Genomic DNA, 18,343 nt, shown 5'->3' on the forward strand with positions numbered 1-18,343 from the left:
TGATTTCTATTGGGGGGCTATAATGAATCCATAGTAGATTAATCTGATTTTTATTTCAACAAATAACTCTTCTAGAATTTTATTATTTTTAGCCAAAACAAAATATCATCCATATAATGTATAATAAAATCAAGAGGATATAACTCTCTAGTTTTCTTCAAAGCAGTAGCAACAAATTTTTGACACCAAGTTGGGGCTATTTGTTATTCCTTATGGTAAACTTTCCAAAGACATCTTTCTATTGGTTCAAATAAGTTTTTTTTTTTTTAAAAAGGTACACTAAAAGCAATTGTTTTTTTACAGTATAATAGGTCATGCCTTAGGAATAGTAACAGCTTTTGGAAAGCCTGGTTGTAAAGGTCCCATTAATTCCATGGTAGCATTTACTTGATATAGATCCTGCAGCAAACACCCGTTTTCTCACTGTAATCACTAAAATAGGAGAATTACATCAACTGTCAGATTCTTTTATCTGCTCTTTTTCCAGATGTTCCAAGAAGGGAGACTAGTATCTTTTATTTTTTATGGGGCCATTTATACATAGATGGGATCCTCAGAAAGCCAGTACAGGGTTATTATGATACTCTTCAGCAGCTCCTAGCAAAAATATCCCAAATCTTGACTGTTTTTAGAATGGGGTTTCAAAATTCAGTTATTTCTTGCAACTCAGGGTATTTCCAGAAGTTGATCCTTGTGATGACATCATCTGTTCAGCAGGGGTATTAGGTACAAACAGATAACATACCTAGGCTTTAAAGAATATCACCTCATAAACTTAACTGCCAGCTCTCACAGCACATATGCCTGGAAGGAAGCTGATTGACCCTCATCAGTTTTCCAATTAAGAATTTTGGAACTTTTTGAAGCCCATGGGAAACTCCTACTCCTCAGAGATCTGCTTGGGTGCCATGAATAAGCCAGTGGGAAGGCTAGGATTGATGGGAAAGAAGTGAAACATTGGCGCCAATGTCTGACAATCACTTAAATTTCTTACCAGCTATCCATAGAGGTCTGGTGGGTCCCTCTTTTGTAATTCCATCCAGTACACATCTAAGGAACCAAAAACATTCTGTGCCACATTCCTGAGCAGACTTTACCCAATTAAACATTATTCAACAACAGTTGAACAATACATTGTCCTTTTCCTAAACTTTGGGTGCCAAGAGGATTAGAAGCCATAGCTTTAATTTCACCAATATAATCTCATTCTATAGTTCCTGGAAAAATCTGTGAGCCCTGCATGGTCACACTACTTTTGTCTGTTATCAACCCAGACAACTTCTTGTGGGAAAAGGCCCAAATATCCCAGTATCCATTTCTTGTGTTAATATATATCTGGAGTTGAGACTGAGGTCATATCTGGAGGGATTTTCCTGGGAAGTTTTGGTGCATAGGAGTGTTGGTGATTAAGAAAGGCTGTTGGGTTGACATTCACCTCTGAAGATAAGTCTGAGGCCTTCATTCAGTTTCTATGAAAAAAAATCAAACTACAAGTAAATAAATAAAAGGCCATTCTTCACCATCACTCAGGGATCTACATGCATTTCCTCCAACAATTTCCTGGTTTACAGTGAGTATAAACCTGGAAATTTTAGCCATCATGACCTGAGCTTTGTAGACATTGTCAGTTAATATGCCCCAACTGACCATATATAAAGATCTATTACCATTGTTATTATTCATTTTTTTCCTTATTGGATGGCTGCCAATAATTGATGCACCTTTTGGCATTGGAGGGCAGCAGCTGGAGAGAACACTTGTGAATATGAAGGCCAATATCAACACAGAAGCAGATGTAATCAATATCTCTATTTTTTCAAAAGGATGGATTACAATCTGGCATGCAGCATTAGCATTCTCATACACACATTGTTTAACAATTTCCATTCCCATATCACCATCAACCACCAGGCTGTTGACTACCTACAAGAAATGGAGTGAACACAGTTCAGGAATTGAGTCATGTGAGGAGAATTCTGTGGGGGCAGTGGACCATGCCACCAGACAGAAGAGCTAGTAGGATGGTAGCAAGGTTAAAACTCATAATTGAGAATGGCAGGAGTTCAAAATAGCTCCCAACTAGATTGCTGTTCTGGAGCACAAGACCATAACACCCCACTAAGGGGACCATGACAACCAGTCAAGTAGCATAGAGCCTAGAGTCCATGTTAATAGATACCTCTATCTAGGGGCCCAAGTGTTAGCCAATGAGTGTCCTTCCTAGGCATCCATTCCTGCAAAAGGTATTTAATCTCTGGTTCACCTGAGAAAGTCATATGCATCCTTATCCACCATGAATCAAGCAGTCTGGACAAGTGAGGACTGTCTCCATGAAGGACTGCTGTGGATGGAGGCCTTCGTCATACAGAACTGTGCCTAAGTCTCCCACAGAAAGTCCCTCTGCACTCCTGGAACTCACTCTGAGCTAAGTGAAATTCCCCCCCACTTCAGGCTCATTGAAGGCCATGGCCCCCATTCTCAACACCTCACGGTGCCTAGGAGTTTGAGAACCAGAGACTGTCCCAGTCCCTGCCATTTCTCACCCAGAGAAATAGGGCTTGTACCCCTTCATAGACTGTGGTTTTTGCCTCCCCTGAGCAGCATGTTGTTATCCCATGAGCCCCACACCCCAGCTGTGAGGTGGAAATGCAAGACCAGAGAATTCTTAGTGCTTTTGAGAGCACCAAAAGAAAACAAGACAAGTTCTTTGATTTCAGTTTCTTCAAAACAGAATTGTAATGTGTTTTTGTGCTTCTCTCAGCTATGACAAATAGAAGTCTGGTTATATAAAATTATTCACTATTGCTTGCTGATATTCTTCAATTAAATGTTTGGAGAATCCTTCATATGCTCCATGGACAAAACATGTTTTTCTGGTCTGGTGTGTTCTGTGATTGCATGGAACTTGACCTCATGAGAACTTTACTCATGAGCTTTCTTAACCTGTAGAGCATAAATTGTCTGGAGCCCTGCATAAGGTTTTCTATTGCATGAGTCTTTGTTCACCTCACTGACCAGTTAGTTTTCCCAGGTCCTACTGCAGCTAGTGCAGTGATAGACGTGTGCTGTTGCTACTTGAAAATGTTTGTTTTTAAAGATAAGTTCTCTCATGTGCTCTCCATGGTTTTTAAAATATAGCTGTGATGGCTATATAAGGTAGTGTCAATGATGAGTCAAATCACTTAAAATGGTGAGTTTTAGTTGAATAAATTGTACCTCAATAAGGTTGGCTGAATTACAATGAAAATCCAAGTCCTAGCCTTAGGAGTGTAATCAGTTAAAGTAAGGGCTTTAACTGGAAAAAAATCCTATTACTTGGAATGAGGATGTGTGGAAGGACCCAATTGAAGCTGAGAGCTTTGAACCCTCAAATTCTCATGGTTTTTTCCACCTGAAAAACATGAAATAATGCCCTTATTACCACACCTGGATATATTGCCCTTTTCACAGGATGCTTTCTCATGTTTGCCATTGCTATACTCCTCATTTATTTGTCTTGGTGTGGGTTGACCCCTGAGAGGTCTTCACTGTCTGTAGTCTGCTGGGATTACTGCCTGGGTGATAGCCCACCCTATTGTATAAATTTCCTGAAGATCAATATGAAGATGCACTTTCATGAATTAATGTTGTTTAGATGAATTAATGACATTATAAAATCCCAGATTTCTTTCAGATAATTCTAGGAAGAAAGTTTAAGGAGATGGTATTTTTTGTGACCCCTCTTCATAGAATAAGTAAGGGCTATATAATAAGGAATACAATGAGCTTTTGTAAATTGCACTGAGAGGAGAAATAGGCTTAGGACAGAGTTATGATAGAGGAAAAACATTCATTCTAGGTCAGGTCCAAGGATGAAGCTACAGGTGTGCATTATGATAAAGCAAGGCCATGTGAAACTGTGGCTTTGGACTTAAAATGGGCTTATAAAATGAAATACTGCTTCCAACTTACTATTGACATCCTTCTGTAAGTCCTCTTTTATGTAACATTTTATCCATGAGGTAACTTTTCTTAAGTAGAGAACTTTTTGTTCAAAAAGCTATAAAAAGCTGAAAGCAATGAAAAGGTTGGATGCATCCTTTTTCAGTTTTATCCAGTGTGCATGTGTCTGTGTATATCTCACTTTGCTTGCTTGCTTGCTTGCTTGCTTGCTTGCTTGCTTGCTTGCTTGCTTGCTTGCTTGCAAGCCTATCTCAGAACCCCTGGGTGACTGGCTTTCCCCTGGCACAGAGTGCTGTGGGGCTGCCTAGCTCCTGGGTGCAGGTGGGGACCTGGCAGACCAAGTCCCAAGTGACCTTACACTTGGGTTTTCTCTGCTTTCCTGGCTGAACAGCCCGCTCAGCCGCAGGAGTGAAGATGGTGGCCTCACCTCTAACCACAGGACTCCCTGCAGAACAGATGTCCTCTAGCAGACTAGGTGCACAGACAGCTGTGCTGGCCAGCTCGTGGGTGCAGGTGGTGGCCTGGCAGGCCATGTCCTGAGTGATCTTACACTCCGGTGTTCCCTGCATGCCTTGCTGCACATGTCTGCTCAGTCGCAGGAGCAAAGATCTCATGTGACCTTTCTCAACCCTTGGAATATAAATAGACTGAGGCTCTGAATGAAGGTGTTTATTGTGTGAGACTTTAGTAAAGCTCGTTAATCAGCTCCATGTTTTCGGGTCCCGCTATCCCTACAGTGGTGACAGGGCTCCATCACTGGGGGGTTCTAGATTCAGGGATATCCACCCGAGTTACAACTCCTTTTTTTCATTCTTAAATATTGCATTGCACTAATATTTATTGCTGTAATTGTTTTGGATCCAGAAGAATAAAATGTGTTCTGAGTCACTCTGCCCCACATCCAGGGTCCCACACTGATTATGTCTCCCTCTCAAAGTGAGCTTGTATTCTGGAGGGATGGTTGTGGTGTAGGTGGAATATCAGAAGGCATAACAAGCCAGGTGGAGTCAAAGGGCCAAAGTGTAAGGAGTTGTGGCATGATAGCATCACTCTCAGCAAGACTCCAGGCTAGTCTCCCAGTACACAGTGACTCCCACTTATCACCTTGGTCCCTGTGGCTTCAGATTGCAGAGATGAAGGTCCAATGCTAAACAGCTGAGCTGTATCCACAACAGCCCTGCACCTGCAGCAGCTACACTTGCAGGACCTGGCTGATAATGTATTGCAAGTCCTAGGACATCTGAACCTGCAGTGAGGGTAAGGGACAAAGAATCACAACCAGGTACAGCTGTTAGATGCTCCCATGTCACCAGCAAGTCCTCCTAATCAAACCCAAGGAGGTCAATGGTCCATGAGGTAGGTCTGTGCACTGGGATGTTCCCAGAAACCACAAGTATGTTCCTGAAGAGAAGAGACCCAAGAATTAGCAAAGGGATGCTGAAGGAGGATGGACACTCCAAGATGGAGGCAGGGACTCATTAAAGGTCATATAGAGGACGGCTTCAATATAAAGCAAGCACAGGGCCATGCTTCTGAGCCTCCTCCTGGGGGCACATGGTAGACAAAGGCAGAGGGAACAGGGGTTTGTAGTCAACTTAACTAGTTAGTATGATGCCTGGGCTAAAAGAGACCATGCCTCAAAAGAAAGGTTTGGAAGGAAAAAGGGTGGAAGCAAGATTTGAAGGGAAAGGAAAGAGGGAATATAGAGGGATAAAGGGAGAATGGAAGAGGAAGAAAGGGAAGGTGGAGGGAAAGGAAGTGGAGAGGAGGTGTGTTCTAGCTTCCTCACTTAGCACAGGCCTGTGATTAAGTATAGTAAAAAATTTAGTTTCTTTAAAAACAAAAAATTTATGGGAAAAAGTTTTTGTTTTAATCCCAAGTGTTGAATATAGGGCTGCCTCAGACTGTCCACACCAGCAGACTGTGATTTGCCTCTTGTTCTGGCAGGGGTGTGATTTTGCCAGCTACAGTTTCTGCATGGGTGTGACATTTGGAATTCTGGGGACTCTTCAGAGGGTATGTAAATGCTAGAACCCCAAGGGACTGTGGCTGATGCTGCTGATGTTGGTGATTGTTGTTGGATGCTGTTGGTGAGAGGAAGAAGAAATTTAATATCTTCACGCAAACATCAAACTTGCCCAAGGAACCTGATGGCCCTAAGCATCAGGAAGTAGATTAACAATCTACTTTTCCCTTTTCCCCTCTATCCTTCTTTCTCTCCTACCTAGTGTTGGAGGGTTAAAAGGGTGGAATAGGGGTAGAAATGACTGGTAGAAAAAAAACCCCACAAAGTAGCAAATGTTGGCTTCAGTTCAGCACTTAGGAGGTTGAGGAAGGAGGAGCAAGAGTTCAAGAACAGCCAGGGCAATATAGACTCTCTCAAAACACACAAACATATCATTACTGGTAAATAAGGGGTTGTGTTGTTGTTTTGCTTTGCTTTGAGATAGGATGTCGGTGTGTAGCTGTGCATCCCCAAGTCCCCTATATCAATGTTCTCAGCTCAGAGGGGTCTCAGTGGGCAGAGTGCTGGCTTAGAATTCACTAGGCCTCTCCATAAACAGGATGTGGTGGTGTCAACTGAAATGCCAATACTTGGGAGATGGATGCAGAAAAGTCTTGAGTTCAAGGTCTAAACTACACAAGCCCATTATAAAAAATAAAACCCAGCTGAGTAGTGGTGGTTCCTTTAATCCCATAACTCTGGAAGCAGATGCAGGTGGATCTCTGGGAGTTTGAGGCCAGCCTAGTCTACAGAGTGAGTTCCAGGTCAGCCGGGGCTTACACTGAGAAACCTTGTCTCAAAAGATAGAGATGCCCAATTGAAAATTTCAATGTCGCAAAGTAATGCCCCCCCCCCAAAAGCAATGAAGAATAAAAAAAGGTCAGGGCTCAGAATACGTATGGCTGGTAAAGGCTCTCGCAGCCAAGTCTGATGAGCCCACATGGCAGGAGAAGACTGGGTCCCAGAGGCTGGTATCTGACTTTTCACCATACCAGGGTAAGCACCAAATGGCCTCACACTCAGCTGAGGATAATCTCAAATTCTAGAGCCTCCCACTGCTGCCTGCTGAGTGCTCGGATGACAGGCATGAGCTGCCTTGCCTAGTTTCTGCCATGCTGAGGACGAACATAGGGCTCTGAGCATCCTAGGCATGCAGTCTATAACTGAGCTTCAGCACCAGTCCCCGTCTCCTTTCATATGTGAACTTTTTATATGTACTGATGTTTTGCCTGTATGAATATCTGTGTGTGTCAGATCTTAAGAGTTACAGACAGTTGTGAGCTGTCATGATGTTGTAGGGATTTGAACCCAGATTCTCTGGAAGAGCAGTCAGTGCTCTTAACAGCTGAGAAATCTCTCCAGCCCCTCATATGTTAAACATGATACCTCTCTGAGCAAATCTCTTTGTTCCTGACACAATATTAATGTACCACACTTGAGGAGAAGTTCATGACAAATTCATCATATACATTCTGGGGTCCTTTTAGGAAATACACAAATGATCAAATCTAGAAGTTTGTTGCTTTTTAGGGGAAAAAAGGCATCTTAACTTGTGCCTGCAATTTCACTACTTAGGACAATAACATTTATTTATTTACTTTTAACCATTTATTTATTTGTTTATTTATTTTTACTGTATTTATTCTGTGTGGGCATATGTGTGTTTACAAATGATTCAGAGTAGGAACTGACATGGCACTATTCCTGGACTATGTTCCACCATCTATCCCTTTTTTTAATTTTTTGTTTTGGTTTTTCGAGACAGGGTTTCTCTGTGTAGCCCTAGCTGTCCTGGAACTCACTCTGTAGACCAGGCTGGCCTCGAACTCAGAAATCCACCTGCCTCTGCCTCCCAAGTGCAGGGATTAAAGGCGTGTGCCACCACCGCCCGGCCCTTTTTAAAATTTTTAAACACAGGATATTCAGAGTGGTTTTGATTTGAGATGTTATAGATAAATCTAATTGTCACTTAATACATGAGTATCCTATAAGCAAATAATGAATGTAATTAATAATATTAAACAGTGAATGCATTGTATGTAATAGTTTGCTAACAGGAACAGGTATCTAAACTATGTCCACTAATATTGGTTATATTATTATATTGATCAGAAAAACCTAGAGAATAGCTTAAAATGAGACTGACATGATTAGTAGTTCTGGTATCTTATAGAACAGCAGCTCATATTTACTTTTAATACACATATGAATGTTATGATGTCTTATGAAAATGGAAGTAAATTAAATCCCAAGGAAAAACTAAACACAGTCCCTCCTTTAGATTGATGAACGAGTCTGTTATGCTTCTAGGGACCCGTTATAAATGTATTATCATCAGTAAAGAACAGGAGCTGGATCCATCCAATCTCCAAGCTGTAGCAATGGATGATGAGGAAAAATAAGATCAGAGACACTCACTGCAGATGACCAAAGCAGAGAGCATCACCAGAAAGAGACTGTGAGATAAAGAGGTTCTGAGTGCTAATTATGCATTCTTCACTTTTGGTACACACAACCTCAACTAGGCCTGAGGTGGGCAGGCTTGATTTTTGATGATCTAGTCACTGTCTTTTTTTTACCCTTTACCTGCATATCTGCTATCTTTTTTGGTGGTTTCCACTGTCTCCTCACCCTCTACCATCTTCCTTGATGGCTGGGAGCCAGGGTAACTGAAGAGGAATATATCATGATTCAGTGGATCACTCAGCAATGGTAGACATGTACCCCTCATAATTTTTTCAGCCAACTGGGATTCAAAGTCTCAAATTCTTCAAACTACATAGGCCTATTTAAAGGCAGTTCAGAAAGCTCTGCAGACAAATGGAGGTTTTTTGCTCTCACATACAAATCACCTGGAGGCAAATTTTTAAAACTGAGAGTAAATATGTGCAAGAATACCCCTTGTATTTCTACTTTTTATGTTTCAATGTTCTATGTGCTCTTTCAATTATATCCTGGCCTTGAGGATTATAAGAAATGACTACAATAGAGTTCCATTCTCTAAAGAACTTCTTAAACTTTTTACAACAATAGGCTGATAATCATCTATTTATATACAAAGAGGCACTCCCATAACAGCAAAAGTTTGTATAAAGGAAGAGCACACCACAGAAGGATTCTCTCAGGATGGAGGTGCAGCCCAAAGAAATTTTGGAACATGTATAAATGCAAACATGTAGGTATGGTATCGAAGGCACAGGAACAAAGTGAGTGATAGCCATTTGCCATAATTAGTATTTTTAACTCGGGGAATAACCTTAACTATATAACCATGATAGTCAAAGAGAGCACAAATAGGACATTCTTGCACAATTTTCATGTTCATCTAAGCAGGATGTGGGACATGAAATCTGTTGACATTAGTGTATAGGTGTTGATGTTCCTGTTCTGGAGGAGTAAAAGGATGGCAAGTTAATGTGTCATCTTGCTTATTTTCTTCTGCAATAACAACAGGGAAGTTAGAGTGTGCAGGAGTATGAGGAATAAACAAAGGACATGTGAGGGTTTCAATTAGATGCTGTAGTTCCCACAGAATGAGAGCTTAACAGGATGTGAAGATGAAATTGAAACAATTGTTATTGCTGGAAACAATCCAACTACATAAACAAAATCTAAAATGTTATTTAAGGGTTCATTAATTAATCATAATAGATGAATCAAAACAGTTCCACCTGTTGGGCTGAGGAAGAAGCATTAATTAATTGATGACTATCTGGACCCTGAATCCCTCCTACACCATTAGATGAGTCATCAATAAAATAAGTATCTGCCTGTGGAATTGGAAAAAGGTTGGAAATTTTTAGAATCATAAATTCAGTTTCTATGAGAAAATCCCATTGCTAGACAGCTGGATAATGATTTCCTATCCTTCTAATGTAATATACAAATGAATCCATAGAGTTGTGTAACACTCTTAAACACTGATTGTTAGGGATAAATAAATAAATAAAGGAAGAAAAGCAAGGAAGGCAGTTAGTATTTCATGGCCCTTATGGTGTAAATAAACCTGTTCCAAGGGTTTATTCTCTTGTACTATAATACCTGTAGGAGACAATTTAGTGTGGGGGAGGTGCGGGGGAAGAGTAGGTTTAAAGGCAGCAAAGAATCCAAATGCTACACCAATGACTCTTAGTCTTGAATTCAAACAGCTATCGTTGTTCTCTTGCCCAACGAGATTTAGCTGAGGACTGTGCAATGACATCTGACCTAGAGTTTTAAATAGTATGGTTACTGCATAATTTGGTACTCCTAAAGTAGGATATATCCAATTACTATCCTCTAAGAATTTCTGAAAGTACTGGGAAAGGGGAAATCATTTGGAATGTAAACAAAGAATATAGAAAATAAAAATATATATAAAAAAGAATTTCTGAAAGTTATGAATTTTTAAATTGTCTTATTTAATGGGCACTCTTTGTAGTTTAACAGTTGTCATAGTACTTAGTAGTCTCAAATATTGCAGTGTCTACTCATTGTACATTTTCAGATGCAATAAGCCCATTTTTAGGTTGCATATCATTATTCATGTTACATATGGAATGTAGCTCTTCGGAAGGGGTCAACAGTATATCATCAAATATAAGCCTGAAGGAAGACTTTTCATCTAGTTCCTGTTCCTGTTCAATATTACTTCAGATTCTTTTCCATACTTCTTCATCTAAAGTTCCATCCTCTGGAAACCAGGGCTTATAATCATAAGATTATAAGCAGGGCTTATAATCATGACTTGTGGGAAACTGAATGGTTGTGATTTTAATATTTAATATGTTATTTGAATGTTCATTTCTTTAAAAAGAGTGATGCACAAGCTCAAAAAGTCAAAGCTTTCCCTAGTTTCTGCACCATTATTCTCACTCACCTGTTTGAGAGTCCCCATTCTCTTTTGTACCCAACTTCTGATCCATGTTCAGACACACTTATAACCACTCTAGAGGGAATCTGGAAGAATGGAGTCAATAAATGAATCTAACTAAAGTCACATGCAATAGTTAGCTTTATTCATGACTCAACACAATTTATATTCTCAAGGTTAAGGTCATATGAGTAAAGTTTTCATGACTTTGAGCTGTATGTAATCACAAGGACAACCCAGACATGGCAAATAAGCATTGCAGGATGTATGCTCACATTGTGAACCCCAAGAGTATGAACTGTTTCTCATTGTGGTGTATGCCTCAGCCTTTGATTCGAGAGCTTTTGTTTACTGTAAACAAGTACTTGTGATATGACCTAACCCAAGCATATACCTTTAATCCAAGAGACAGAGCAACTAACCAGCTGACAGGGAGTGAACAAATGTAAACAGAAAGGAGGGCCTTTAAGACATCATGGAGAAGGAGAAAGGACCTTTTTCTTCTGGAATGTTTGTGGGGTAGAAAGGTAAGCTGGGTGTTTACCTCTCTGAGCTGGCAGGATTTCACCAGTGTCTGGCTCCTGAGTCTATATGGTAAAACTATACAGCTGGGATTTTTGTTTTAAAAACAACAAACAAGTTTTATCACACAGGCATATAAAGGATAGTTCAAACATTTAATTCAATAACAATGACAACATAAATAATTAATCTGGAGAAAACTCACTCTTATCCACTATACCCGGGAGAAAGAAAAAAACACATTTCAAAAGCAATTCTGTTTTTTTTTTTTAAGAAACTGAGGTCACAAGACTTTTCTTGTATTCTTGAAGTGTCCACACAAGCACAACCATATTCCAATAGTACACCTAAATTTCTATTCAGATATGTAAAAGAAAAGCAAAACCAAAAAAACCCATAAAGCCTCTTTTACAATAAGTAGTCACATATTTACATAATTTACAAAATGCAATCATAATTGAAAAATATATAATATATAAAACTATATAAAATGTATATATGCCTTTACACCATTTACATACCTGGTGACCAAAGAAGCCAGATCATTTGGACCTGGAATTACAGGTATTTCTGATTCATTTGATGTGGATGCTAGGAAACACAAGTTGGACACCCAACAGGAGCAGTACTATTGAGTCAAATTTCCAGAACCCAAATATGTCATTATAATATAAAAGATGAAGATGTCCCATTATTCCTTCTACCTTGTATGTAAAGAAAGTCCCTGCTACATGATTATGAAAGTATTGAATGGATTTCTATTCCTGTGAATGAACTTAGCATATTGCTTATTTTCATTAGTAACACTGTTCTATTTATGTGAGTGGGGACATGGTATTGAATGGCTTAACTGAATAAAGATAAGTACAGAGTGTTATTAGGAAAGGTTCCATAATGTAATATGTGCTACATTTATGTACTTTTTCTTTTTCCTTCTTTTTAAAAACTTATCACTCTACATGGCTGTGGTTGTCCTGGAACTTATCATGTAGAACAAGATGGCCTCAAACTCAGAGAGATCCATTTGTATGTCTCCAAAGTACACCACTAGGTCCAGCTGAGATACATTCATAAAATGAGCTATCTTTGAATTAATAATACTTAAACAGAAACCATCATTACTTTGCTGAGTAATAACACTCCACAGAATGCTTTAATGTATCAATTCCAATTGGTAAATTGTTCCCTATGTTCTCAATATTTTGGTTATTTTCTTTGCGTTGTTCATTTCATTTCTTTAAAAACTGTTATCATATCTTAGCTCCTGTGACTGAGCAGACAGGTGCAGACAGGAACATAAGGACCACCCAAGTGTAAGATCACTTGGGACTGGGTCCTCCAGGCCTCACCTGCACCCAGGAACTGGGCAGCACCACAGCTGTCTGTGCACCTATCCTGCCAGGGGACATCTGCCCTGCAAAGAGTCCCACATTTAGAGGGAGTCCCACATTGAGAGCTGAGGCTGCCATCTTTGCTCCTGTGACTGAGCAGATGGGTGCAGCCAGGAACACAGGAAACACCTGAGTATAAAATCACTTGGGACACACTCAGCTGGGAGGGGGCCACCTCTCTGGTGGAGTTTTTGGGTCGCTTAAGTATACTGTCATATCATCTGAAAATAGTGATTATTTGACTTCTTCCTTTCCAATTTGTATCCCTTTGACCTCCTTTTGTTGTATAATTGCTCTAGCTAGAACTCCTACAGCTGATAAACAACTTCAGCAATGTTGCCAGATATAAAATTAACTCAAACAAATCAGTAGCCTTTCTATTCTCAAAGGATAAACAGGCTGAGAAAGAATTAGGGAAATGACACCCTTCACAATAGTCACAAACAAGATAAAGTATCTTGGTGTGACTCTAACCAAACAAGTTAAAGATCTGTATGACAAGAACTTCAAGTCTCTGAAGAAAGAAATGGAAGAATATCTCAGAAGTTGGAAAGATCTCCCATGCTAGTAGATTGGTAGGATTAATATAGTAAAAATGGCCATCTTGCCAAACGCAATATACAGATTCAGTGCAATCCCCATCAAAATTCTAACTCAATTCTTCATAGAGTTAGGAAGAACAATTTTCAAATTCATCTGGAATAACAAAAAAACCTAGGATAGCTAAAACTATTCTCAGCAGTAAAAGAATTTCTGGGGGGAATCAGTATACCTGACCTCAATCAATACTACAGAGCAACAGTGTTAAAAAAACTGTGTGGTATTGATGTACAGTGACAGGCAAGTAGATCAATGGAATAGGATTAAAGACCCAGAAATGAACCCACACACCTATGGTCACTTGATCTTTGACAAAGGAGCTAAAAAACATCCAGTGGAAAAAAGATAGCCTTTTCAACAAATGGTGCTGGTTCAACTGGTGGAACATGCAGAAGAATGCAAAACCATCCATTCTTATCTCCCTGTAAAAAGCTCAAGTCCAAGTGGATTAAGAACCTCCACATAAAACCAGACACACTGAAATTAATAGAAAAGAAACTGGGGAAGAGCCTTGAGCACATAGGTACAGGGGAAAACTTCCTGAACAGAACACCAACAGCTTATGCTCTGAGATCAAGAATTGACAAATGGGACCTCATAAAATTACAGTTTCTGTAAGGCAAAGGACACTGTCAATAGGACAAAACAGCAACCAACAAATTGGGAAAAGCTCTTTACCAACACTACATCCAACAGAGGTCTTATATCTAAGATATACAAAGAACTCAAGAAGGTAGATTCCAGAGAGCCAAATATCCCCCTTAAAAATGGGGTACAGAGCTAAACAAAGAATTTTCACCTGAGAAATATTGAATGGCTGAGAAGCACCTAAAGAAATGTTCAACATCCTTAGTCATCAGGGAAATGCAAATCAAAACAACCCTGAGATTTCACCTCACACCAGTCAGAACGGCTAAAATAAAAAACTCAGGAGAAAACAGGTGCTGGCAAAGATGTGGAGAAAGAGGAACACTCCTCTACTGCTGGTGGGGTTGCAAGCTGGTACTACCACTCTGGAAATCAGTCTGGCAGTTCCTCAGAAAACTGGGAATGATACTTCCAGAGGACCCCCGCTATATCACTCCTGGGCATATACCCAGAAGATTCCCCAGCATGTAATAAGGATATATGCTCCACTATGTTCATAGCAGCACTATAATAGCCAGAAGCTGGAAAGAACCCAGATGTCCCTCAATGGAGAAATGGATACAGAAAATGTGGCATATATACACAATGGAGTACTATTCAGCCATTAGAAACAATGAATTCATGAAATTTTTAGGCAAATGGTTGGAACTGGAGAATATCATCCTAAGTGAGGTAACCCAGTCTCAAAAGAACACTCAAGGTATGCACTCACTGATAAGCGGATATTAGCCTAGAAGCTTGGAATACCCAAGACACAATTCACATATCAAATGATGCCCAAGAAGAAAGAAAGAGAGGCCCCTGGTCCTGGAAAGGCTCAGTGCAGCAGTGTAGGGGAATACCAAGACAGGGAAGTGGGAAAGGGTGGATTGGGGAACAGGGGGAGGGAAGAGGGCTCATGGGACCTTCAGGGAGGGGGATCCAGGAAAGGGAAAATCACTTGAAATGTAAATAAAGAATGTATCGAGAAAATAAAAATAAATAAATAAAACATTCAGGCCATTAAAAAGAATGATCCTGAAAATAAAAGAATAGAAATGGTATACACTCACTGATTAGTGGATATTATCCCAGAAGCTTGGAATATCCAAGACACAATTCACATATCAAAGGATGTCCAAGAAGAAGGAAGAACAAAGCATGGATACTCTGGTCCTTCTTAGAAGGGGGAACAAAATACCCACAGAAAGAGATACAAAGACAAAGTGTGGAGCTGAGACTGAGGGAAAGACCATTCCAAAGACCATCCCACCTAGTGATCCATCCCATATACAGTTACAAAACCCAGACACAATTATTGATGCCCACAAGTACTTGCTGACTGGAGCCAGATATAGATGTTACCTTGGAGGCTCTGCTACTGCATGGGAATTACAGAGGGGGACACTCTCAGCCAACTATTGAACTGATCACAGAATCTCCAATGGGGGAGCTAGAGAAAGGACCCAAAAAGCTGAAGGGGTTTGAGCACTATAGGAAGAACAACCATATAATCTACCCAGTACTCCCAGAGCTCCCAGAATCAAAAACATCAACTAGATAATACATATGGTGTTATCCATGGCTCCAGACATATAGGCAGCAGAGGATGTCCTTGTTGGACATCAAAGAAAGGAAAGGCCCCTGGTCCTGGAAAGTCTCGATACAGCAGTGTAGGGGAATACCAGGGAAGTGGGAGGGGGTTGATTAGGGAACAGGGGGAGGGGAGATGGCTTATGGGACTTTTGGTGGGGGGGGGGACCAGGAAAGGGGAAATTATTTGAAAGGCAAATAAAGAATATATCTAATAAAAAGTTATATCACAAAAAAACCCTGTTATCAGTATTTAAATACTTGTACCATAATATGGATGTGCAAGGCAGAGGACAACTTGCAGGTGTCTATTCTATTTCCTCTGTCAGTACTAGAAATCAAACCAAGTTAGTCACGTTTGGGAGCAAGTGCCCAAAACATCTGAGTAACTGCAGTGACCCTTCAAAGAATATTTAAGTCCTGGATTGTGTGTTTAATATGTCACAGTCCAAGTATAGTAATCAGAAAAAAACTTGTATGAGTACTGTAGGTCTCCCAGACAATAAACTCGGGCTTAGAAGCAACCACTTTTAACCACTGTGACAATTCTTTGCCATTCATTTGTATTTCTGATAAAATGTTAAGAACGAATATTTATGTACTTATTCCTCAGAATAAACTAACACACCCCATACAAATGGATGGCAGTATAAATATTTTCATTTCAAATAGGTTTTATTAGTCAAATTGCTTGGTGTACCTCTATCCTTAGATGACAATTTATATCCAATTTGGAAACAAAACAATACTTTAATGATGAAATGATTACACTAATCTTACATGAGTACCAGGAAGATGGCTCAGTGGGGGGAAAACTGTGCTTGATATGCAAGGCTTTACTGCATTTACTAGACTGGTAGTGTTTCTCTCCCATAGGAATTCTTTCATTCCTTTGAAGAAGGTAACATGCAAAAGCTTATACTATATCAATTACATCCATAGGTTATCTCTCCAGTATGCTTTCTTTCATGTTTCTGAAGATTACTTTGACTTACAAAGGCTTTACCACACTGATTACATTGATAACATTTGTTTTCTGTATGACATTTTTCATGCCTTTGAAGATAAATGGTATGTGCAAAGGCTTTACCACACTGATTACACATAGGGTTTCTCTCCAGTATGAATTCCTTCATGTGTTTGAAGATTATTCCGACTTGCTAAGGCTTTACCACATTGATTACACTCATATGGTTTCTCTCCTCTATGATTTTTCAGATGTTTTTGAAGATGCCCAAAATGTGTAAAGCCTTTACCACACTGATTACACTCATGTGGTCTGTCTCCCATATGACTTCGTCCATGCCTTTGAAGATAAATGATATGTGCAAAGGCTTTACCGCATTGATTACATTCATAGGGTTTCTCTCCTTTATGAGAACTTTCATGTATTTGAAGATTACTGCAACATGCAAAGGCTTTCCCACATTGATTACACCCATAGGGTTTCTCTCCAGTATGAATTTTTTCATGATTTTGAAGATTAGTGTAATATGCAAAGGCTTTCCCACACTGATTACATGCATAGGGTTTCTTTCCAGTATGAATTCTTTCATGTATTTGAAGATTATGGCGACTTGCAAAGGCTTTACCACACTGATCACATGCATAGGGTTTCTCTCCAGTATGAGTTCTTTCATGTGTGTGAAGGTTATTCTGATTTACAAAAGCCTTACCACAATGACTACATTTATAGAGCTTCTCTCCAGTATGGTTTTTCAGATGTTTTTGAAGACGCCCAAAATGTGTAAAGCTTTTACCACATTGATTACATTCATATGGTTTGTCTCCAATATGACTTCTTTCATGCCTTTGAAGATAAATGATATGTGCAAAGGTTTTACCACATAGATTACATTCATAGGGTTTCTCTCCTTTATGAGAACTTTCGTGTATTTGAAGATTACTGCGACATGCAAAGGCTTTCCCACATTGATTACATCCATAGGGTTTCCCTCCAGTATGAATTTTTTCATGATTTCGGAGACTAGTGTAATATGCAAAGGCTTTCCCACACTGATTACATGCATAGGGTTTCTCTCCAGTATGAATTCTCTTCCAGAATGAGGTCTTTGGTGTGAGGAAGAATCAGATCCAAAGGCTTTATTATAATGATTATATTCATAGGGATCCTCTTCATTATTGGTTCTTTTGTGTGTTTGAAGATATCTGTGATAGTTAAAGCCTTTAATACATGGCTCACATTTATCAATTCCTTTTCCCAGATGAGTTTTTTTCATGTCTTTGAAGAGAACTCAGAGCTTTACTACACTGAGTGCATTCATAACATTTTCTTATAGTGTGATTCACACTACATGTGCAAAGTGAACCAGGATAAACAGAAGAATTCCCACATTCCTGGTACTCATAAAGATTTTCTCCATTGTAAGCCTGTTGAGTGCTTCCCACTGTAGTTGGAACACCAAGTGCTTGTAAATTCATGTCATATTCAGGAAGTCTACTCATAGCAGGGACTACTATATATCGTCTAACTGTTGTAGGAGAAAGAGAGGTACACTGCATCTTTTCATACCCCTTATGCTCAAATGGCTTGTATCCTGAGTGACAGATGAAATACCTATTAAATAAGAATAAAAAATAAAGGTTTTCATACTGCATTCACATAGTCTAACCTTTTGTATCTCATAGAGATGTGGTATAGGGACTCAGGTTCCTCTACCACAACAACCCTCTTGTGTCTCATAAACTGCTCCTCTCACTACACTAGCATAAATCACTATAAACACATGAGAAACATTAGCATTAATATAGACTATTTGCTTAAGAAAGGCCTTGGACAGACACTGATCC

General features: G+C 39.5%; 1 protein-coding gene across 1 annotated transcript in view; it reads right to left on the minus strand.

Moving 5' to 3' along the window:
- Window positions 1–10,811: 10,811 nt before the first annotated feature.
- LOC127670758 (zinc finger protein 431-like) overlaps window positions 10,812–18,343 on the minus strand; it is a 58,013-nt gene continuing 50,481 nt past the window's right edge. Inside the window, exon 5 of the mRNA XM_052165256.1 lies at window positions 10,812–17,587. Coding sequence (XP_052021216.1) covers window positions 16,631–17,587 — 957 coding nt within the window. The 3' untranslated portion in view covers window positions 10,812–16,630. The remainder of the gene's footprint in view (window positions 17,588–18,343) is intronic.

This window comes from Apodemus sylvaticus, chromosome 20 (genome assembly GCF_947179515.1).
Source record: "Apodemus sylvaticus chromosome 20, mApoSyl1.1, whole genome shotgun sequence".
NCBI lineage: Eukaryota > Metazoa > Chordata > Mammalia > Rodentia > Muridae > Apodemus > Apodemus sylvaticus.